At 47.8% G+C, this 25200-nt stretch overlaps 1 protein-coding gene across 1 annotated transcript in view; it reads right to left on the bottom strand.

Moving 5' to 3' along the window:
- POLDIP3 (DNA polymerase delta interacting protein 3) overlaps positions 1-25200 on the bottom strand; it is a 90633-nt gene that overhangs the window by 26727 nt on the left and 38706 nt on the right. Inside the window, exons 3-4 of the mRNA XM_075321942.1 lie at positions 8905-9102; positions 8666-8743 (exon numbers count right to left, since the gene is read on the bottom strand). Of these exons, the coding sequence (XP_075178057.1) occupies positions 8666-8743; positions 8905-9102 (276 nt within the window). The remainder of the gene's footprint in view (positions 1-8665; positions 8744-8904; positions 9103-25200) is intronic.

The following is a 25200-nucleotide window of genomic DNA, read 5'->3' as shown; positions in this document are numbered from 1 at the left end:
GAAGGATAGATAGATGAAGGATAGATAGCTAGAAGGATAGATAGCTAGAAGGATAGATAGCTAGAAGGATAGATAGCTAGAAGGATAGATCGCTAGATAGATAGATAGCTAGAAGGATAGATAGGTAGATAGATAGATAGAAAGGATAGATAGAAAGGATAGAAGGATAGATAGAAAGGATAGAAGGATAGATAGAAAGGATAGAAGGATAGATAGCTAGAAGGATAGATAGAAGGATAGATAGCTAGAAGGATAGATAGCTAGAAGGATAGATAGCTAGAAGGATAGATAGGAGGATAGATAGAAGGATAGATAGATAGGATGGATAGATAGATAGAAGGATAGATAGATAGAAGGATAGATAGATAGAAGGATAGATAGATAGAAGGATAGATAGATGGATAGATAGGATAGATAGAAGGATAGATAGATGGATAGATAGATAGATAGATGGATAGATAGAAAGAAGGATAGATAGAAGGATAGATAGAAAGAAGGATAGATAGAAAGAAGGATAGATAGAAAGAAGGATAGATAGAAAGAAGGATAGATAGAAAGAAGGATAGATAGAAAGAAGGATAGATAGAAAGAAGGATAGATAGAAAGGATAGATAGAAAGGATAGATAGAAGGATAGATAGAAGGATAGATAGAAGGATAGATAGAAGGATAGATAGAAGGATAGATAGAAGGATAGATAGATGGATAGAAGGATAGATAGATGGATAGATAGAAGGATAGATAGAAGGATAGATAGGATAGATAGATAGAAGGATAGATAAATGGAAAGATAGATAGAAGGATAGATAGATAGAAGGATAGATAGATAGAAGGATAGATAGATAGAAGGATAGATAGATAGAAGGATAGATAGATGGATAGATAGAAGGATAGATAGAAGGATAGATAGAAGGATAGATAGAAGGATAGATAGAAGGATAGATAGAAGGATAGATAGAAGGATAGATAGAAGGATAGATAGAAGGATAGATAGATAGAAGGATAGATAGGATAGATAGATAGATAGAAGGATAGATGAAGGATAGATAGATAGAAGGATAGATAGATAGCTAGAAGGATAGATAGCTAGAAGGATAGATAGAAAGAAGGATAGATAGAAAGAAGGATAGATAGAAAGAAGGATAGATAGAAAGAAGGATAGATAGAAAGGATAGATAGAAAGGATAGATAGAAAGGATAGATAGAAGGATAGATAGAAGGATAGATAGAAGGATAGATAGAAGGATAGATAGAAGGATAGATAGAAGGATAGATAGATAGAAGGATAGATAGAAGGATAGATAGGTAGAAGGATAGATAGGTAGAAGGATAGATAGATGGATAGATAGATGGATAGATAAATAGAAGGATAGATAAATAGAAGGATAGATAAATAGAAGGATAGATAAATAGAAGGATAGATAAATAGAAGGATAGATAGCTAGAAGGATAGATAGCTAGAAGGATAGATAGCTAGAAGGATAGATAGCTAGAAGGATAGATAGATAGAAGGATAGATAGATAGAAGGATAGATAGATAGAAGGATAGATAGATAGAAGGATAGATAGATAGAAGGATAGATAGATAGAAGGATAGATAGAAGGATAGATAGATAGAAGGATAGATAGAAGGATAGATAGAAGGATAGGATAGATAGAAAGAAGGATAGATAGATAGAAGGATAGATAGCTAGAAGGATAGATAGCTAGAAGGATAGATAGCTAGAAGGATAGATAGCTAGAAGGATAGATAGGATAGATAAATAGAAGGATAGATAGATAGGATAGATATATGGATAGATAGATAGAAGGATAGATATAAGTATAGATAGATAGAAGGATAGATAGATAAAAGGATAGATAGATAAAAGGATAGATAGATAAAAGGATAGATAGATAGAAGGATAGATAGATAGAAGGATAGATAGATAGAAGGATAGATAGATAGAAGGATAGATAGAAAGAAGGATAGATAGAAAGGATAGATAGAAAGGATAGATAGAAAGGATAGATAGAAAGAAGGATAGATAGAAAGAAGGATAGATAGAAAGGATAGATAGAAAGGATAGATAGAAAGGATAGATAGAAAGGATAGATAGAAAGGATAGATAGATAGATAGAAGGATAGATAGATAGATAGAAGGATAGATAGATAGATAGAAGGATAGATAGATAGATAGGATAGATAGAAGGATAGATAGATAGAAGGATAGATAGATAGATAGAAGGATAGATAGAAGGATAGATAGATATGTGGCGCCCCTGTGGTTAAGCACTACAGGGGAATACAGCACGTTAACAGCAAGGTGCAGTGCTCTTTGGTCACAGGTGAAAGAGAAGAAATGCAAAGTCTTATATTAGATTGAGTAACATTGACTCAGCAGCCCCTACCTTCATATTCCTGGGACTGTTTACATAGTAGGTCCATAGTGGGGTGGAGCCTAGCTGAGCGTGAGACGTGACGTGGTTGCCAGGACGACTGAGTGACAGTCAGTTAACAGTCAGTCAGTAATGAGTGACAAGCAGAGACGAGAGTAAATTGATGACTGAAAAAAGGGCTAGAAATAACATAGGCCCGACGTCCTGAGCGAGGGTACCCCAAAAGAAAATAAGACACTGGAAAAAGGGTAACCCAGACGGAAAGGGGACACTTTAGGTCTGGCGAGAGTCGGCTGAAGAGTTCAGGTCGACACCGGTATAACGGAACCGAGGAGGTTTGTCAGGTTTATCCCCAAACCATTGACTGTTAACCTGGGATCCTAAATTAGAGGAGTCCCGATACCCATCAAGAGTCTGACTACTAACCCCAAGCCGAGTTCACGACGCTGTTGCGGGATAGATCAAGAAATCTTACAGCATCAGACCCCTGGGAAAACCAGTGATGAGACTAACGAGTGGGTTAAAGAGGGAGTCACAGAGTCCTCAGAGCAGAGACCGAGAAAGAGACATAGAAAGGTTACCTCACAGAGAGACTGTCATTAAATCTCCTCCGAAATTTGTGACCATTGGCCTTCTGGTAACAGAACTGTTTCTGCTGTGTACTGTGCAAAACAAACCAGATGCCAGTAAAAAGGACTTGTTTAAGCTGATGTGGACTCGGTGTGTCGTCTCTCCGCCGTTGAACAGGACCCTGCGACATCAGAGAAGAAGGCAGCCATCACCGCTCGGTCGCTTCCCTCCTGGTCAGCGACCCGCCGGCCTGAGGTAAAATAGCTCCACCTGTGGGGAGCTGAGAGATCTTAAGCTGCCGTCACCATCGCCTCAGAGGTCGGCCGCGGGCAGCGCTGGTGTATCCCGCTTACCAGACACGACAGGTGGCATCACGCATATCCCCAAAATCATCCCTGTACCCCATTCCACAGCCGCAGAGTGAGCGCCCAGGGCACGAAGCCGGGACCGACCATCTGTGATAACCCCATCGAGAGTAAAGTATCCGTAGTCCCGGCACCAGAGTACCCCCCTATCGAAAACCCTGATGGTTGGGATAGATAGCTAGAGGGATAGATCGCTAGAGGGATAGATCGCTAGAGGGATAGATCGCTAGAGGGATAGATCGCTAGAGGGATAGATCGCTAGAGGGATAGATCGCTAGAGGGATAGATCGCTAGAGGGATAGATCGCTAGAGGGATAGATCGCTAGAGGGATAGCTAGAGGGATAGCTAGAGGGATAGCTAGAGGGACAGATAGCTAGAGGGACAGATAGCTAGAGGGACAGATAGCTAGAGGGATAGATAGCTAGAGGGATAGATAGCTAGAGGGATAGATAGCTAGAGGGATAGATAGCTAGAGGGATAGATAGCTAGAGGGATAGATAGCTAGAGGGATAGATAGCTAGAGGGATAGATAGCTAGAGGGATAGATAGCTAGAGGGATAGATAGCTAGAGGGATAGATAGCTAGAGGGATAGATAGCTAGAGGGATAGCTAGAGGACAGATCAATCAATACATAGAGTCCCTGTGAGCGCACACTGCATTTCTCAATTTCTCACGAGCGGTAGTGTGTTCACATTACCGACCGTGGGAAATTACCTGTAATTACCTCTGCAGTCTCGATACGACGCTGCATTCTGTACAGAGTCAGTCGCGGCTGGATGCAATCATCGTAGGACCTGCGTAGATTACGCCGGAGCTGTGTATTGGGGGGGGGGGGGTTAATAAAGGGATGAAAGAGGGGGCTTTTTGTCTTTTATTTAAAATAAAGGAATTTTCGGTGTGTGTGTTTATTCACTTTACTTACAGGTTAATCATGAAAGCTGTCTCAGACGCTGCCATGACTAAGCTTGGACTTAAATGGCAGCGATCCGCTGCCATTTAACTCATTATTACCCTAATTGCCACCGCATCATGGCAATCTGGAAGAGCCAGGACACTCCGGGACTGCCGCATAATGGATACGACAGTCCCGGGGCAGCTGCGGACTGATACTCAGCTGTGGGGGGAGGGGGGGCATTAACCATGACCCTCACCCTCCCCAGCCTGAGAATACCAGGCCGCCGCTGTGTGTTTACCTCGTCTGGAAGGTAAAATTACGGCGGAGCCCGTGTTTTTTAATTTTTTATAAGTCTATGTATTTGTCTATGTATATGTATTCTATGTCTGTGTGTGAGTGCGATCTGTGTGTTTACTATATGTCTGTGTGTGAGTGCGATCTGTGTGTTTACTATATGTCTGTGTGTGTGTGCGATCTGTGTGTTTACTATATGTCTGTGTGTGAGTGCGTGTTTAGTGTGTGTGTGTGTGTGTTTAGTGTGTGTGTGTGTGTGTGTGTGTGTGTGTGTGTGTGTGTGTGTGTGTGTGTGTGTGTGTGTGTGTGTGTGTGTGTGTGTGTGTGTGTGTGTGTGTGTGTGTGTGTGTGTGAGATCTGTGTGTTTACTATATGTCTGTGTGTGAGTGCGTGCGTGCGTGCGTGTGTACACTCTCTGCTCCGCTTCCTCTTCCTGTCATAATGACATCTCTTCCCTGCAAAACGCAGGCAGTGATGACCATTACCGCAGGTAAACCGCGGCTATACCACACATGATTTGCTACCCGCGGTATTTCACGATTACATTAGTGAATGGAGTGAAATACCTGCGGAAAAGTAGTGACATGCACATTTTCTCAAGAAATTCTGCAGAAAGAATTTTCTTGAGAAAAAAACGCAGTGTGCGCACAGCTATTTTTTTCCCCATAGGTTTTGCTTGGAAATGTCTGCAGAAAGATTACAAACATTTCTCTAGAAATTTCTGCATCAAAATCGCAAGTGAAACCGCGGGTAAAAACGCAGTGTGCGCACAAGGCCTCAGATTTTTTTTCCCCAGCTGGGGGAAACATTGGGGGCACACAGGAAAATGGGTGGAAGTTACTGACACTAAAAAAAAACAAAACAAAAAAAACGTTGCCTCCTCCAACTTGGGCTTTAACTGCCGACTGGCATCTGAGTTTATCAGTTTTAGTACACTTAAAAAGGAAAATCCATACAAGTTTCTAACTTTAAAGAATTCATGCCATTGCTTGCAGTGAGTAAGTCTTTCTCAGGCCAAGCCACAGCACTGTCCTTCTTATAGCCATCCACTACCCAATGCACAGCATCCCTTCTGGCCAGGGATGGTATGCTGCCCTTGATACCTTACATCAGCATTTGCAGCTACCTTAGCCTCCAAGGTTGTCTCATAAAGACGCTGTCATCCCTCCCATGCCTTTCCACCCTAGGTGATTAGTTAGCTCTTCAAAAAGAGAAAACCATCCATAAAAAGGTACTTCTCTGAAATGGTTTATTTTATCATGAAGAATTTTTAATTACGTCTAAGAGATATCACGTTTTGGAGCCATTAGTTCCATTCTAAAATGACAAGACTGTGTTAAGACTTAGGCTATGTGCGCACAGTGCGTTTTTCGCGGCTTTTTGGCCTCAAAACTGCAGGACTTTGCTTCCCCAGCAAAGTCTATGAGTTTTCATTTTTGCTGTCCGCACACATCTGCTTTTTTTACCTGCGTTTTTGAATTAAAAAAAAAAATGGACATGTCAGTTCTTTCCTGCGTTTTTCTGCGTTTTCCTCCCATGCAATGCATTTGAAAAACGCAGGAAAACGCAGAGATCAAAAATGCAGCCAAAAACGCACCAAATCGCGGCAAAAACGCATGCGTTTTTTATGCGTTTTTTCGACGCAGGTGCGTTTTTAGCGGCCAAAACCGCACAAAAACGCAGCGTCAAAAAGACGCAGTGTGCGAACCTAGCCTTAACAGATCACTTCTATCTGGTGTAGACATCAATCTGATCAGCACACAGGACACATCTCGCAGTACTTTATGTGCTGAATGGGATTGTGCCAATACTAGCACAACCAGAAAATATCTGTTCAATAAATTCAAAATACTCACAATACCATTTACTGTACATTCTCTAGGAGTCTGCAGTGAGGAAGGAAAAACTGTGCGGACCACGGGGAAGACTATTCTCCTTATGGAGACCTGACAAACCAGTCTGGCTGTCAGTAAGGGGACTTATAGCTGCAATGCCCCTCTGGGAATTATTCAAAATGTCCCTCCAGTGATAAAGGAAACAAACTCTAGCGCCACCTATTGGAAGTAGCAATCCTTAAAGTCAAATGTTGCTTTTTAAACATGTGATCCCCACATAGCTTCTCATAAGCCAGATGAGATACCCACACTTTGCACTGATGAGGGGCAATCACCCCGAAACACAGTGTCTGCAAATTGGGATTCTGATCTGGCAAATAAATCCTAAGCCTTATGAAAAGGCTTGTTTAAAAAGCCACATTTGACTTTTAGGATTGCTACTTCCAATAGGTGGCGCTACAGTTTGTTTCCTTCCTCACTGGAGGGACAATTTGAATAATTTCCAGAGGAGAATTGCAGCTATAAGTCCCCTTACTGACAGTCAGACTGGTTTGTCAGGTCTCTATAAGGAGAATAGTCTTCCCCGTGGTTCTCTAGGAGCGGCTTTCCTTTATTTACATGGTTGTCAGCAAATATTAACTGACAACTATATTATTTTCTACCCCAAGGATAAGTCTCTCCACAGGTTGGATGTCATGAGGGTTATCCTTTAACTGTAAATGAGCTCTTATAGGCGATCCACCTCATTGTTGTCATTCCAGACAGAAGATACAAGGTCCACAGACTATTTCAGACAGAATCAGTCCAGCCATTCATGATCCATCCTTGTCATCCCACATTGCCAAGGATTCCCCTTTAAGGATCACAACCCACTCCACCCAAGCTTTGGTTGCTTCTTAAGCATTACTTAATCACCCTTCAGTTTTGTGGGGCCGCTACATCGTTTTCAATCCACAAATTTTGTAGGGTGCATATCTTTGCACATAGGGATACAGATATTGTCTCTAAAGTTTTGCAGGCATTTGAGACAACCCCCTAAAAGTCCCTTTTCCACCTCAAGATGTTGATTTTGGACATAACATGGTTCACTCATAGCCCAATGAAGCAGCAAAGAAAAAACTAATAGTTTTTTTGTTAAATTTTTCAGGGTTCTGGGCTATCCTATACTGCTTCTCCTACTGCAATCACTACCCGATTACCTACGTACCGTGAGGAGGAAGCTGCCTTTGTTGTTGTGTCAGTCTCCTACAACTAGGATTCTGGTACTCTCCAAATAAAGACTTAGGCTACTTTCACACATCCGGTTTGAGCCCTGCGGCTCAATCCGGCTGTGAAAACTATGCAACGGATGCGGTGAAAACACCGCATCCTTTGCATAAGTTTTTATATGCGGCCGGTCCGGTTTTTTCCGGTTGCGGCATGCTACTGAGCATGCGCAGTGGAAAATACCGCATGCGGCGACCGGATGCGTTTTTTTTCCGCATCGCGCCGCATCCGGCCTCCATAGGGATGCATTGAAAAATGCGCCGCAGCGGCCGGATGCGGCGCGATGCGGTGTTTTTTGCCAGAGCAAAAAACGTTGCAGGTTACGTTCGATCCGGCCGCCGCATCGGCTACATCTGCCGCATGCGGCAAAAACCGGACCGAACGCAAGCCCCTGCGGCACAATGCGGCACTAATGTAAGTCAATGCAAAAAAAACCGCGATCGGCGTTACAAAAGCCGGTTGCGGTTTTTCTGCAGAACGCCGTATTGTGCCGCAGAGCAAAAATCCGGATGTGTGAAAGTACCCTAACAGAAAACTCTTTTTACATTTTACTATTGGGAGGAGTTCATACATTACATATTTAGAGTGTAGATACTTAGTGCAAATCTGCAGCATTTATGGCACTTCACATGCATGTTTTAAAAACATTACATGTGGAAGAAAAAAAAAACAAAACATGAAAACTAAGGATTTTGTTAATATTCAAATCCTTGTTATGTTTGTAGATTTTACTCCTTCAATATGAAGTCACTATGGATTAGAAACAAGATCCAAGTCACACGTGACCTTATATACAAAGAAAAAAAGGCAAGTCAGACAAGACTCCTTCCCACAGAGGATGTTTATCACATCTATAGGAGTACACAGCACTCAAGTGTTTTCCAGCCCCTTAAAGTTTTGATGAATTGATGAATTAGCATGGACATGCTTCATTCAAATGCCTCCACATTGTGGATGTGCAGGTTTGTAAATAGGGGACTTGGGATTAGAAATTTAACACTTATACTGCAGATACTTCCTCTCAGCTAGCTGAAAATCCAAATAATCCAATGCCACTTACCACGATATCTTCTTCTGTGACTCTTGGGTGCAAATTATTAACGGTCATTTTTGTGCCTTCTAAAGGGCTGAAAATAGACTGAAAATGAAACAAATGTGTTAAGAGCAAAAAGGAAGAAACAACTGCATAAGTGTCTGCTCAGAAGAGCTGCTAGCACAGACATGATAAAAGAACAAATCTAAAAGTGTGACCGAGTTGTGTTCAATGATATAAAATTCAATGATACATGAAAGTCTCACCTCTTTTGGAGTCGGCTCTACTGGAGAATTGGCCTCCTTTGTGACAAGCGTCCGTGACATATTGGTTAAAGTCTTTGTGTGCAAAGGTGATGCAGTCTCAGGCTGAGAAGAAATGGGAGCTGTGTATGCATCATTCTGAACCACTTTAGTAAGAGGTAAGGTTTGCCCAAGTGAAAATGAATTTCCAGATATTGCCGGCTACAAAAGAAGTAAAACCCAGACAGTTAAATAATCAATTGCATTAGAATTTCATGAGCCGCATAGGCAATGATGTGACAAAGGGCACCTTGCGGGCTCTGCAAATGTGACACAACATCCTCAATCCAATTCCAACAATTTTTTGTTTCAAAAGTCAAATGGCACGCCTTCCTAACCTGCCCTGCCGTGCACCCAAACAGATTCCCAGCCACATGTGGGGTACCTGCATACTCTGGAGAAAATGGTGAACACAATTTATTGTGCAATTTTTTTTTTTTGTTACCCTCATGAATAATCTGGTATTAAAGCAACAGATTTGTAGAAAGGAAAAAAAAACCAAAACCAAACAAACCACGAGTCCCGATTCATAAAACCTTGTAAGAGTATCCTGGCCTAAAAAAAAACTGAGTAGATTTTGGCAGAACACAAGGCTGCAGTAAACTTTGTGACTTTTGGCGTTCTTACGCCATTTTCGTTAAAGGGAATCTGTCACCAGGTTTTTGCTATGCATTCTTAAGACAGCATGCTGCATGGATTAACACAAATTTCAGCCAAGCGTCTCTTATTACAAAGTGTGTTTTTGCTTACCCGCAATGTTAGTTTCAACTTCAGTAGCTTTCTCATTAGTTAACTCTGCCCACTCTGATTAGCAGCTTCTGTCTATAGAAATGTACACTAAAAGCCTGGTGTGGGCAGGGGGCAGCTCTCAGAGGTCTGCTAAAACTAAAATCTGATTGTGTTAGAACGACTGGATTCAGAGTCTTTGCCTACATCATGTCGCTTAAACTTCAGGGAAAGAACGGGTTAATGCCATGTTGCCAAAGAAATTCCAGATGGCAACGTAGGAACGTGATGTTTTAAGTCAACGTGTTTCAGAGAGCTACGTTTTTTTTTTTGGATTATAAGACGCACTTTTCCTCCCAAAAATTTGTGAGGAAAATGAGGGGTGCGTCTTAAAATCCGAATATAGTTTACCGGGATGTGAATTGGCGGGGGGCTGTCTGTGCGGACGGCCGGTGTGTGCGGGTAGCCGGGTGCTTGTCTGTGCCGGCAGCCTCTCTGTGCGGACGACCTGCTGGCTGCCACTCTGTGTGGCTGGGCAGGCGGCAGGGTTTCTGTCCGGACTGTGGTGGCTGTTCGGCGGGTGTCCTAGTCTGTCCTTGGTCCCGGCTTCAAATGATGGGGCCTGGAGTCAGCGCGTGCGCAGATGGAGCTCTTTGAGGAGAGCTCCATATACACACGCAGTGCTCCAAGCGCCATTTCTTTGAAGTCTGGAACGGGGACAGATTGGGACACTCGCCGCACCGGCCTGCTTCACCACAAAACCACCGCAGCTTCCGCTGCTACCACAGACCCGCCGGTGCCACCACTGACTTGCCACAGACCAGCTGTTGATACCACTGACCTGTCACCACTGCAACCAAAACCACAAGGGCGGGAGCTGTGTCCCCCAATGAAAGGCTCCAAGAAAGACATTTTATGGTAAGTACACAAAAATGTCCTTTCCTTTCTCACCTTTTCATTGGGGGACACAGACAGTGGGACGTCCCAAAGCAGTCCCTGGGTGGGAACTGAACTATTAACAGTTAAGAACATCAGCCTAAGAGCTGACTAACAACTGCAGTGAACACAAACACTGTCAAGAAACCGAGCAGTGGCCACTTATAAATGGGCCACTGCCGCTTGAAGGACTTGTCTTCCAAGAGCAGCATCCGTGGAGGCATGCGTATGCACTCTGTAGAATTTTGTAAACGTGTGCACACTGGACCAGGTAGCGGCCTTGCAAAGTTGGGCCGCCGAAGCCTGATGGCGGAGAGCCCAGGAGGCACCCACTGCTCGTGTAGAGAGGGCCTGCACAGATTGAGGGGGAACGACACCTTGTGCTTTGTAAGTTTCACAGATGGCAGTCCTGATCCATCGAGAAATTGTGGATTTGGAAGCCCGGTCGCCCTTTGTGTCGTCCTGAGAGGACGAAAAGGGCATCGGACTTGCGCAATGGCGCTGTTCTGGAGATGTAGATCCGCAGAGCCCTGACAAGATCGAGAGTGTGAAGGGCTTTCTCAAAGGAGTGGACCAGGGCCGGGCAGAATGACGGCAACACAATGTCCTCATTCAGGTGGAAAGAGGATACGACCTTCGGAAGGAAGGCGGGGGAAGGCTGAAGAACCACCTTATGATGGAATATCAGGTAAGGCGAGCGACAGGACAGAGCTGCCAGTTCGGACACTCGCCTGATAAGAGGTAATAGCGACTAAAAAGGCAACTTTCCAAGACAGCCGTTGAAGAGATTTCTCTCAAGGGTTCGAAAGGAGGAAGCTGAAGAGCTCCGAGAACCAAATTCAGATCCCAGAGATCTAAGGGGTGACAATAAGGGGGGACCAAATGCGCCACCCCTTGAAGAAAGGTACGGACCTGAGGGCGAGAAGCCAGCTGCTTATGGAAAAAAATTGACAAGGCGGAAACTTGTCCTTTAAGGGTATTGAGAGCAAGACCAGAGTCCATACCGTCTTGCAAAAAAGCAAGAACATTAGGGATTGAAAAGGTAAGGGGCGACCAATTATGACGGTCACACCAGGACAGATAGGTCTTCCAGGTCCTGTGATAAATGCTGGCGGAGGAAGGCTTGCGAGCATTAAGCATGGTATGAACTACCCGGGAAGAAAGACGCGACTAGGATTCAAGTGCCACGCCATCAAATGCAGCTGTACTGTACTCTGGTGGAATATTGGACCTTGCGACAGAAGATCCGGGCGGTCGGGAAGACGCCAGGGAGTGTCGCCGAGAAGGTGGAGGAGCTCTGGAAACCAGGCTCTTCTGGGCCAGTCCGGGGCCACGAGGATCACCAGGATTCCCTCCGCTTTGATTTTCTTGATTACTCTCGGAATGAGGGGAAACGGAAAGAAAACGTATGGCAGGCGAAACTGCGACCACGGGAGGACTAGAGCGTCAGAGCCGAGCGCTAGCGGGTCACTCAACCAGGATACAAAGGGATGTACTTTGGCGTTTAGCCGAGACGCCATGAAGTCCACATCTGGGAGCCCCCAACAAAGAGTGATCTGATGGAACACCTCGTTGTGGAGGGACCATTCCCCTGCCGCTAGACCTTGCCTGCTGAGAAAGTCTGCGGCCCAGTTGTCTATCCCCGGAATATGGACAGCTGAAATAATGGGAATGTGCATCTCTGCCCAAAGAAGAATCCTGGAGACTTCTTTCATCGCTGCCCTGCTGAGAGTTCCTCCCTGACGGTTGACGTAAGCCACAGCCGTGGCATTGTCTGACTGGATCCGAACCGGGAGGCCCAGAAGCAAGGGTTGAAAGGTCTGAAGGGCCAGAAATATGGCCCTGATCTCCAGAACGTTGATATGAAAAGATCGATCGGGGTGAGACCAGCGTCCGTGAGCAGTGTGGTGGAGAAACACCGCCCCCCAGCCTAACAGGCTGGCATCTGCCGTGACTACGTGCCAGTGGACAGGGCGGAAGGACTTCCCCCTGAGATAGGGATGAGACCTGAGTCCACCAGACGAGGGAGCTGAGGGCAGTCCGAGATTAGCGGACTGACCGGTCTAGAGAGGCTGGATTCTTGTCCCAAGAGGACAGAAGATCCAATTGCAGAGGGCACAAATGGAATTGGGCAAACGACACGGCTTCCAAGACTGCTACCATCTTGCCTAACACTCTCATCCCACTCCCACTGTGGAGGGATGTGTAATGGCAGGAGCAGAGGGATTGGGCGGCCCGGATCAGGGAAGACCTCTTGTCTTCTGGAAGAAAAACCACGGGCCTGAACCGTGTCTATCAGCATACCTAAAAAGGTGATGCGCTGATGAGGAATGAGGGATGACTTGTTGAAGTTGAGAAACCACCCTGGCCTTGAGAGCGTGTCTGGGCAAATTTGCATGCTTTCTGAGCAAACTTGAAGAGAGCTCCCTTTGATAAGTAGGTCGTCCAAATAGGAAACGACCAGGATGCCTCTGTAAAATGGACATGACGGCTGCCATGACCTTTGTGAAGACCCGAGGCGCAGTAGCCAGTCCAAAGGGAAGGGCCTTGAATTGGAAATGACTGTCCTACGGCAAAACGAAGGAACCGTGATGCGATACACATATGGGAATGTGTAAATAAGCATCTTGAACGTCTATGGAAGCTAGGAATTCTCCAGGTTCCATGGCAGCTAGTACTGTTCTCAATGATTCCATTCGGAAAGTTCGAATCCGTACGGATTTGTTCAGCCGTTTGAGGTCCAAGATAGGGCGGACAGAGCCATCTTTTTTTGGGGACGACAAAGAGGTTTGAATAGAAACCTTTGCTGCGCTCTGTTCCAGGGGCACTGGAATGATAACGTTTGCTTTTTGCACAGAGGCTATGGCCTGACATAAGGCCTGGCTTTGCGTTGGGGACTTTGGAAGCCGAGAACGGAGAAACCTGTTGGCCGGTAGGGAATGGAAATCGATCTTGTAACCTGAGGTGACAATTTCTCGAACCCAAGCATTGTGAGTATGGTCTAGCCAGATATCCCGAAAAAGCAGAAGCCGCCCTCAACAGGAGTCGGCTCTGAGGGGTACCCGGCGTCATGCTTAAGGGGCCTTCGCGGGGCGAGGTCCCTTGGGTTTAGATTGCCTGGAGTGGGAACGCCAGGAAGAGTCCCTTGAGGGACCGGCTCCCCGATCTAAGCGTTGCGACGACCCTTGTGATGGTTTTTGGGGGGCGGGCTGAAAGGACTGCCTGCGCCAAGAAGACTTTTCTAAAATTTTTGGATACAGGCCGCTTGTGGTAGAATGGTACTTTTACCACCCATCATCTCAGATATAAGCTTGTCCAGGGATTCTCCAAAGAGACGAAGACCCTGGAAGGGGAGTGTAGACAGGGACTTCTTGGAGGCACTGTCCGCGTTCCATATCTTTAGCCACAGGACTCTGCGGGCAAAAACAGCGTTGGCTGCCAATAGGGCTGACAAACTAGCTGCATCTAGGGAGCCGTGAAGAAAATAATTAGAGGCTAGAGAGAACAAATCTAGGATCTCAAGAGCCTCTGAAGGAATATTGCAAGAGCGAAGCAACTTGCGCAAGTTCCTACTCCACACACTCATAGCTCTCGCCACCCATGTCAAGGCAAACAGGGGGCGTAGAGAGGAGCCGGAAGCCTGGAAAATAGATTTGACTGCAGCATCAACTGCGCGGTCGGACGAGTCCTTGAGAGACGCGGTGTCTGAGACAGACATAAGCATGTGTTTAGCCAGCCTGGATACTGGCGGATCCACAACGGGGGTACTGACCAGAGCTTAACCAGTTCCGATGAAAAAGGGATAAGTGAATGAAGGGGAGGATTTTTTATTAAACCTCCTATCAGGGTGATCCCACCGTTTAGATATGATTTGATGAAAAATCGGATCCTGGCCAAAGGACTTAGGAGACTTCTTGGCCCGCTTGATTGCCGACTGAGAAGTCAGGTCCGAAGGCTGATCAGAAATCGACAGAGTGATTGACAGACGAAATTAATGTGTCTTCCATGTCTAGACTCAGAAGGGACATCTGAAACAGAGTCAGAGTCTTGGGAATCGTGACTACTAAAGGTCACGGAGCCTTAGTCAGACTGATCATCGTCCGAGTCGGACGAGACGTAACGGTCGCAATGGCGCCTTTTGGAGACAGCCTTTTTACGTACTGGGAACGAGACACCAGACGAAAGCGGGCTCCCCTGGGAGAGCTGAGCTGGGGGAGGCTGTGAGCCTGTGGAAGGCTGGGATATCTGAGTGGCCAGGTCATCTAACCTCTTAGACATTAGAAGAGCCCAGGCAGGAATAACGTCATCAGACTGGTGTACTGCCTGGATAGTGGCCGCAGCCAAATCCACAGACTGCACGACCTCCTGGTCCGGCAGCGGAGGCTGTTGTGACATGGTAGTAGGGGCATCATAGCCCCGGCATAGTGGATAGCTTCGGCCATTAGAAAACGAGCGTCCACAGGTGGTACAAGCATAGTAGAGGTCCGTAGAGGACGCCTGGGAAGCTTTATCACCCTTGCGGTTACACACGTCAGCAACAGTTCCACAATAAGTACAGTGAGCCTCTAGCAGTATTATAAAGGGACTGCTGTGGGTGAGGAGCTGCTAGCAGTATTATAAATGACTGCTATGCAGAGCCGGTGTATACCGAGTAAAGTAGTACACCCTGTCAAACAGTCGGTATATACCTACAGGCACAGTTAGTATATACTGCTAAAAGCTGATATACACCGCCAGCCAGCAGACACACACCGCTAGAAAGACAGCGATATACCACTGAGCTATAGTGCTGCAGAATCACAGAGCCAAGGAGGCGATCTCACCAGTGTCTGCTCCCCACATGTAATGGCGTCCAGTGTTCTCTGGCAGCATGGAGGGGAGAGACGGCCCACTTGAGGGAGCGGCTTCAAGAACAGTGGAGGGGGCGTTGCTAGAATGCAGGCCGAAGCCGGAAGCTAATTAATGATGCTTCCCTGGGATCACGGCCTGCATCGTCCCACCTGCGCCTTTTTAGGCAGCGGTTGGGAGGCAGGGGACTGACTCGTCGTCTCCCTACCTGCTCCTGGCTCCATCTGAAGACGCGTCGGTCCTGGGATGCGGGGATCTCGGGGACGCATCTGCGGCTCAAGGCTGAAGCAGGTCCTCGGCTCTGCTAGCCCTCTGGAGCTACCTTGGTGTGAGGTGCTTCCAGGGAGCCTGGAGGGGTACGCAGACCCGACCACTTGGGCGCGAGGGAAGACTGACGGCTTGTGCACGCCAGGTTTCTTCTGCCCGTAAGCGGGGGGGGAACGGGGGTGGCAAGGCACCCTGGTATTGCCCCTATCAAAAATAGAATGCATAATAAAATAAAAAGTAAAAATAAGCTGGCCTGAGGCACCTCTGGTGAAGCTCAGTCCAGATATGTCAGCCTCCCTGCTGACACTAGGAAAAAACTTGCCGCCTAGCTGGGGTTATATGCTGTGGGAGGAGGAGCTAACACTTTTTTCAAACCTAGTGTCACGCCTCCCCTGGAGACACCATATAACCCAATGTCTGTGTCCCCCAATGAAAAGGCGAGAAAGGAAATATGGTATGTCTCCATCTGGACAAGAAATCCGTAACGTGATTTCTTGTCCTGATGAAGGAGACAGATCTCTGAAATGTGTTCACTTACTAAAACATCACATTTCTACATTGGTGAGGGGAAATAAGTATTTGATCCCTTGCTGATTTTGTGAATTTGCCCACTGACAAAGACATGAACAGTTTATAATTTTAAGGGTAGGTTAATTTTAAAACAGTGAGATCGAGTATCCAAAATAAAATCCAGAAAATGACATTGTATAAAATATAAATTGATTTGCATTTTGCAGAGAAAAAAGTCTTTGATCCCTCTGGCAAAAAAAGACTTCATACTTGGTGGCAAAACCCTTGCTGGCAAGCACAGCAGTCAGACCTTTTTTGTAGTTGATTATGAGGTTTGCACACGTCAGGAGGAATTTTGGTCCACTCCTCTTTGCAGATCATCTCTAAATCTTTAAGATTTTGAGGCTGTCGCTTGGCAACTTGGAGCTTCACCTCCCTCCATAAGTTTTCTATGGGATTAAGGTTGGGAGACTGGCTAGGCCGCTTCATGACCTTAACGTACTTCTTTTTGAGCCACTCCTTTGCTGTCTTGGCTTTATGTTTTGGGTCATTGTCGTGCTGGAAGACCCAGACACAACCCATTTTTAATGTCCTGGTGGAGGGAAAGAGGTTGTCACTCAGGATTTTACGGTACATGGCTCCATTCATTGTTCCATTGAGGTAGTGAAGTAGTCCTGTGCCCTTAGCAGAGAAACACCCACAAAACAATGTTCCCACTTCCATGCTTGACAGCGGGGATGATGTTCTTTGGGTCATAGGCAGCATTTCTCTTCCTCCAAACACGATTAGTTGAGTTAATACCAAAGAGCTCAATTTTTGTCTCATCTGACCACAGCTCCTTCTCCCAATCACTCTTTACGGGCACTGCAGGATTTTAAGCCATTACGGCGTAATTTGTTACCAATGGTTTTCTTGCTGACAGTTGTCCCAGCTACTTTGAGATCATTAACAAGTTCCCCCATGTAGTTTTAGGCTGATCTCTCACCTTCCTCATGATCCTGAATGCCCCACGAGTGAGATTTTGCATGTTGCCCTAGATTGAGGTCGTTTTGTATTTCTTCCATTTTCTTACTATTGCACTAACAGTTGCCTCCTTCTCATCCAGCATCTTAATTATGGGTTTGTAGCAAATTCCAGCCTTGTGCAGGTTTATGATCTTCTCCCTGAAATCCTTAGAAAGCTCTTGGTCTTGCCCATGTTGTAGAGGTTAGAGTTTGACTGAGTCTGTGGACAGGAGTGTTTTACACTGGTGACAATTTAAGACAGCGGTCCTTGATGCAGGTAACGAGTTGATTAGGAGCATCTAATGGTCTGTAGGAGCCAGAACTCCTAATGGTTGGTAGGTGATCATATACTTATTTCTCTCTGAAAATGGAAATCAGGGCTGTGGAGTCGGAGCTCATTTTTGTGGAGTCTGAGTCGGTATAAAATGCACCAACGCCGACTCCTAAAATATATAATAAATTGGGGACAGTAGTTCAATGCAGAATGTGCTGAATATTTTTTCATAGGAATTAGGGAAAGTTATATGTCCTATGAATGTCTGTTCTATTCCTGATCTAAGGCTACATTCACACACAGCTTTTTTTGCTGCGCTTTTTGAGAATTCATTTTTCAGCTGCAAAAGCAGATCAGCTTTTTAAAAAACTGCATCACCTGAAAGGTTTTTGAGCTCATAGATCATGTTTTCAATATCAAAAGCAGATTTAGAAAAAAGCCACACAAACTGACTTGCTCATTTTTTGTGAGGATCAGTTTTGAGCCCAAAAACGGATCCTCACAAAATGATGTGTCTGAATGCCCTATCTTGAAATCCATTGCCTTTACTGGGATGCCTAGAGTCACTGCATTTCACTGAATTATTTTGCCATCAATGTTCGATATGTTTGTGACAAGAAAGAAATTGTTACCAAGACACTGGTAGTAAAAGATACTAAAGCTCATCACACCAGCAAGTTTCTCCAGGCCTTAGGCTGCTCTCACACATCCGGTTTGAGCCGTGCGGCTCAATCCGGCTGTGAAACCTATGCAACGGATGCGGTGAAAACACCGCATCCTTTGCATACGTTTTTTACATGCGGCCCGTCCGGTTTTTGCCGCTTGCGGCATGCTGAGCATGCGCAGTGCAAAAAACAGCATGTGGCGGCCGGATGCGGTTTTTGCCGCATCTGGCATCCATAGGGATGCATTGGAAAAAGCGCCGAATCGACCAGATGCGGCGCGATGCGGTTTTTTTTTGCCGGACGAAAAAACGTGCCAGGCAACGTTCCATCCGGCCACCGCATCGGCTAAATCTGCCGCATGCGGCACAAAACGGACGGAACGCAAGCCCATGCGGCACAATCCGGCACTAATTAAAGCCTATGCAGGAAAAAAACGGAAGCGGCAGCAAAAAAAAAAAAAAACAGTTTTGTTTTTTCAGCAAAGTGCCGGATTGTGCCGCACAGCACAAACCGGATGTGTGAAAGCAGCCTTAGCGGAACAAGTTCTGCAAAACTACGAACTCAAAAAAGAAGGGAATTTTGTTACTTACCGTAAATTCCTTTTCTTCTAGCTCCTATTGGGAGACCCAGACGATTGGGTGTATAGCACTGCCTCCGGAGGCCACACAAAGCATTACACTAAAAAGTGTAAGGCCCCTCCCCTTCTGGCTATACACCCCCAGTGGGATCACTGGCTCACCAGTTTTAGTGCAAAAGCAAGAAGGAGGAAAGCCAATAACTGGTTTAAACAAATTCACTCCGAAGTAACAGCGGAGAACTGAAAACCATTCAACATGAACAACATGTGTACCCGAAAAACAACCAAAAATCCCGAAGGACAACAGGGCGGGTGCTGGGTCTCCCAATAGGAGCTAGAAGAAAAGGAATTTACGGTAAGTAACAAAATTCCCTTCTTCTTCGGCGCTCCATTGGGAGTCCCAGACGATTGGGACGTCCAAAAGCTGTCCCTGGGTGGGTAAAGAAATACCTCATGTTAGAGCTGCAAAGACAGCCCTCCCCTACGGGGAGGCAACTGCCGCCTGCAGGACTCTTCTACCTAGGCTGGCGTCCGCCGAAGCATAGGTATGCACCTGATAATGTTTGGTGAAAGTGTGCAGACTCGACCAGGTAGCTGCCTGGCACACCTGTTGAGCCGTAGCCTGGTGTCGTAATGCCCAGGACGCACCCACGGCTCTGGCAGAATGGGCCTTCAGCCCTGATGGAACCGGAAGCCCAGCAGAACGGTAGGCTTCAAGAATTGGTTCTTTGATCCATCGAGCCAGGGTGGCTTTTGAAGCCTGCGACCCCTTGCGCTTACCAGCGACAAGGACAAAGAGTGCATCCGAGCGGCGCAGGGGCGCCGTGCGGGAAATGTAGATTCTGAGTGCTCTCACCAGATCCAACAAATGTAGATCCTTTTCATACCGATGAACTGCATGCGGATAAAAGGAAGGCAAGGAGATATCCTGATTAAGGTGAAAAGAGGATACCACCTTAGGGAGAAACTCCTGAATGGGGCGCAGCACTACCTTGTCCTGGTGGAACACCAGGAAAGGAGCTTTGGATGACAGCGCTGCTAGTTCAGACACTCTCCGAAGAGACGTGACCGCTACCAGAAATGCCACTTTCTGTGACAGTCGAGAAAGTGACACATCCCTCAGGGGCTCGAAAGGCGGCTTCTGGAGAGCAACAAGGACCTTGTTTAGATCCCACGGATCTAACGGCCTCCTGTACGGAGGTACGATATGACACACCCCCTGCAGGAACGTGCGCACCTTAGAAAGTCGCGCTAGACGCTTCTGAAAAAACACGGATAGTGCCGAGACTTGCCCTTTCAGGGAGCCGAGCGACAAGCCCTTTTCCAACCCAGATTGCAGGAAGGAAAGAAAGACAGGTAACGCGAATGGCCAGGGGGATACTCCTTGTGCAGAGCACCAGGATAAGAATATCTTCCACGTTCTGTGGTAGATCTTAGCAGACGTGGGCTTCCTAGCCTGTCTCATGGTGGCAACGACCCCTTGGGATAATCCTGAAGACGCTAGGATCCAGGACTCAATGGCCACACAGTCAGGTTCAGGGCCGCAGAATTCCGATGGAAAAACGGTCCTTGGGACAGTAAGTCTGGACGGTCTGGTAGTGCCCACGGTTGGCCGACCGTGAGATGCCACAGATCCGGGTACCACGACCTCCTCGGCCAGTCTGGGGCGACGAGTATGACGCGGCCGCAATCGGATCTGATCTTGCGTAACACTCTGGGCAAGAGTGCCAGAGGTGGAAACACATAAGGGAGCCGGAACTGCGACCAATCTTGCACTAAGGCGTCTGCCGCTAGAGCTCTTTGATCGCGAGACCGCGCTATGAAGGTCGGGACCTTGTTGTTGTGCCGAGACGCCATTAGGTCGACGTCCGGCACCCCCCAGCGGCGGCAGATTTCCTGAAACACGTCCGGGTGAAGGGACCATTCCCCTGCGTCCATGCCCTGGCGACTGAGGAAGTCTGCTTCCCAGTTTTCTACGCCCGGGATGTGAACTGCGGATATGGTGGATGCTCTTTCCTCCACCCACATCAGAATCCGCCTGACTTCCTGGAAGGCTTGCCGACTGCGTGTCCCTCCTTGGTGGTTGATGTATGCCACCGCTGTGGAGTTGTCCGACTGAATTCGGATCTGCTTTCCTTCCAGCCACTGCTGGAAGGCTAAGAGAGCAAGATACACTGCCCTGATTTCCAGAACATTGATCTGAAGGGTGGACTCCTGCAGAGTCCACGTCCCTTGAGCCCTGTGGTGGAGAAAAACTGCTCCCCACCCTGACAGACTCGCGTCTGTCGTGACCACTGCCCAGGATGGGGGCAGGAATGATCTTCCCTGCGTTAATGAGGTGGGAAGGAGCCACCATAGCAGAGAATCCTTGGCCGTCTGAGAAAGGGAGACTTTCCTGTCCAGGGAAGTTGTCTTCCCGTCCCACTGGCGGAGAATGTCCCATTGAAGTGGACGCAGATGAAACTGCGCGAACGGTACTGCCTCCATTGCTGCCCTAGGAAGTGCATGAGGCGCCTTAAGGGGTGCGACTGACCCTGAAGGAGAGACTGCACCCCTGTCCGTAGAGACCGCTGCTTGTCCAGCGGAAGCTTCACTATCGCTGAGAGAGTATGAAACTCCATGCCAAGATACGTTAGTGATTGAGTCGGTGCCAGGTTTGACTTTGAAAAGTTGATGATCCACCCGAAAGTCTGGAGAGTCTCCAGCGCAACATTCAGGCTGTGTTGGCATGCCTCTTGAGAGGGTGCTTTGACAAGTAGATCGTCTAAGTAAGGGATCACCGAATGACCCTGAGAATGCAAGACTGCTACCACTGCCGCCATGACCTTGGTGAAAACCCGTGGGGCTGTCGCCAGACCAAATGGCAGAGCTACGAACTGGAGATGGTCGTCTCCTATCACGAAACGTAGGAAACGTTGGTGCTCTGTAGCAATCGGCACGTGGAGATAAGAATCTTTGATGTCTATTGATGCAAGGAAATCTCCTTGAGACATTGAGGCAATGACAGAGCGGAGGGATTCCATCCGGAACCGCCTGGCGTTCACATGCTTGTTGAGCAGCTTTAGGTCCAGAACAGGACGGAACGAGCCGTCCTTTTTTGGAACCACGAAGAGATTGGAGTAAAAACCTTGCCCTTGTTCCTGCAGAGGAACAGGGATCACCACTCCTTCTGCTTTTAGTGAGCACACCGCCTGCAGAAGGGCATCTGCTCGGTCGGGATGTGGGGAGGTTCTGAAGAACCGAGGCGGAGGACGAGAACTGAATTCTATCCTGTACCCGTGAGACAAAATGTCTGCTACCCACCGGTCTTTGACCTGTGGCAGCCAAATGTCGCAAAAGCGGGAGAGCCTGCCACCGACCGAGGATGCGGAGGGCTGAGGCCGAAAGTCATGAGGCAGCCGCCTTGGAAGCGGTTCCTCCGGTTGCTTTCTTGGGGCGTGACTGAGCCCGCCAGGAATCTGAGCTCCTTTGCTCCTTCTGAGTCCCTTTGGACGAGGAGAAATGGGTCTTGCTGGAGCCTCGAAAGGACCGAAACCTCGACTGCCACTTCCTCTGTTGAGGTTTGCTTGATCTGGGCTGGGGTAAGGAGGAGTCCTTACCCTTGGATTGCTTAATGATTTCAGCCAATTGTTCACCAAACAGTCTATCTACAGATAGCGGCAAGCTGGTTAAACATTTTTTGGAAGCAGAATCCGCTTTCCATTCCTTTAACCACAAGGCTCTGCGCAAGACAACAGAGTTGGCAGACGCAATTGAGGTACGGCTTGTAGAGTCCAGGACAGCGTTGATAGCGTAAGTCGCAAACGCAGACATTTGCGAGGTTAGGGACGCTACTCGCGGCACTGCTGGACATATGATAGAGTCCACCTGTGCCAGGCCAGCTGAAATAGCTTGGAGTGCCCACACGGCCGCGAATGCTGGAGCAAACGACGCGCCAATAGCTTCATAGACAGACTTTAACCAAAGGTCCATCTGTCTGTCATTGGCATCTTTAAGCGAAGCCCCATCTTCCACTGCAACTATGGATCTAGCTGCAAGCCTGGAGATTGGGGGATCCACCTTTGGACACTGGGTCCAGCGTTTGACCACGTCCGGGGGAAAGGGATAACGTGTATCCTTAAGACGTTTGGAGAAACGCTTATCTGGGTAGGCATGGTGTTTCTGGACTGATTCTCTGAAGTCAGCGTGGTCCAGAAAAGTACTCAGTTTAGGCTTGGGATACCTGAAATGGAACTTCTCCTGCTGTGCAGCTGCCTCCTCTGCAGAAGGGGCAGGGGGAGAAATTTCCAATAGACTATTGATGGCCCCTATAAGGTCATTTACCATGGCGTCACCATCAGGAGTATCCAGATTGAGAGCGGTTTCAGGATTAGACTCCTGATCACCCTCCTCTGTCTCATCATGTAGAGACTCTTCTCGCTGAGACCCTGATCCCCGTGATGACGTGGGGGGTCTCTCCCAGCGAGCACGCTTAGGCTGCCTGGGACTGTCATCTGAATCAGAGCCGTCAGGCTGAGATGCCTGTGACCCCCTTGAAGCACTGATTAACTCCAACTGAGGGGGACCGGGGAACGTTGCCGCAGCAGTGTCCATGGTCTGAGTAACTGGCCTGGCCTGCAAGGTCTCTAGGATTTTTGTCATAGTGACAGACATCCTGTCAGCAAAAACAGCAAACTCTGTCCCCGTCACCAGGACAGGGTTCACCGGCGACTCTGCCTGGGCCACTACCACCATAGGCTCCGGCTGACGAAGTGGCACAGGGACCGAACATTGCACACAATGGGGGTCATTGTAACCTGCCGGTAGATTAGCCCCACAAGCGGCACAAGCAGCGTTCACAGCCTGTGTCTTGGCACCCTTGCGTTTTGCAGATGACATGTTGTCGTCTCCTCAGAGCAATAGGGGTATACAACCAAGAAGCGACCTTACAGTGCAATATATATAGATATATCTGGTACAGGAAAAAGTACACCAAATAACACTGTGGCACTAGTGGGGCCAGCACGAATGTGCTGCTTACCGCCCGCTTAACGCGGGTGTGTGGTCGCCAGAAATCCCTTGTCTGGGTCTCCCAGAGCCTGTGTCCGTTCCCCAGCCAGACTGCATGCAGGAATGGCTGCCGGCGTCTCTGTGGAGGGGGGGCGGGCCCTGGGTGTGCTCAGACAAAAAGCGGGAAACCTGCGTCCCACTGTGCCCAGTGAGAGGGCTGGAGCATGTAAATAAGGCTCCAGCCCTCGGCGCTGACGATTGACAGGGAGGGGGCGGGAACGAAGCGGAGCTAGGCCGCAAAAGCCGGGGACTAGATTTATAAGCGCTGCCGTCGTAAAAGCACGGTCGGCGCTAAGTCCCCGGCGCACTACAAGTCCCAGCCGCGCCGCCGCTCCCGGAGCGGCCGGCGCGGTAGTTCCCAACACATAAAGTCACTCAGCCAAGCTGCAGTGACTCAAACCCCAGCACGCAGCGCTACTGTCCCCGGCGCACTAGCACACCCAGCAAGTCTGGAGTGTGCGCGGCCAGTCCATAGGGGGACACAGAGTACCTGAATGTTGCAGGGCCTTGTCCCTGAACGGTACCCCGGCTCCTAATCCAGCAGGTTCAATGGGTCTGTGGACGGAGCCCGGCCTCAGGGCTTGGAGGCCGGTAAGATCCCACTTCCTCAGAGCCCCTCAGGGGGATGGGGAAGGAAAACAGCATGTGGGCTCCCGCCTCCGTACCCGCAATGGGTACCTCAACCTTACAAACCGCAAGTGGGGTGAGAAGGGAGCATGCTGGGGGCCCTAGTATGGGCCCTCTTTTCTTCCATCCGACATAGTCAGCAGCTGCTGCTGACTAAACAGTGGAGCTATGCGTGGATGTCTGACCTCCTTCGCACAAAGCAGAAAACTGGTGAGCCAGTGATCCCACTGGGGGTGTATAGCCAGAAGGGGAGGGGCCTTACACTTTTTAGTGTAATGCTTTGTGTGGCCTCCGGAGGCAGTGCTATACACCCAATCGTCTGGGTCTCCCAATGGAGCGCCGAAGAAAGAGCAGGTTCTTGCTATTGTAACGGACAATGCGTCAAACATAAGTACAATTAAACTGATGAAAGAGTAATGAACAACAGCTAGAAGAAAATTTAGGATTTAGTATGTGTGAGATGGAAGGCCACAGTGCTGTTCATGTAACTGAGGAACAAGCAGATATTACAACAGAAGAACAGCAAAATGATACTTTAGAATTAGATGATCTTGTTGAAGCTGCTTCAAAACACTTTCATATTCATCACATGCGCTGTGTTGTGCACACGCTGCAGCTGCCAATAAGAGAGTCTGCAAGAGGGACCCCGGTTTCACACATCCGGCTTTTCGCCGGTTTGGCGGAATGCAGCGCACTCCAGTACAGTGTATAAAGTACAGTGGCAGCGCGACAAACGCCGGTCACATGCTGTCATGTAACTGGAGCATGTGATCCGGT

Source organism: Anomaloglossus baeobatrachus, chromosome 8 (assembly GCF_048569485.1).
Source record: "Anomaloglossus baeobatrachus isolate aAnoBae1 chromosome 8, aAnoBae1.hap1, whole genome shotgun sequence".
Taxonomy (NCBI): domain Eukaryota; kingdom Metazoa; phylum Chordata; class Amphibia; order Anura; family Aromobatidae; genus Anomaloglossus; species Anomaloglossus baeobatrachus.
The sequence above is the reverse complement of the archived record's forward strand: the minus strand, read 5'-3'. Positions and strand labels throughout refer to the sequence as shown.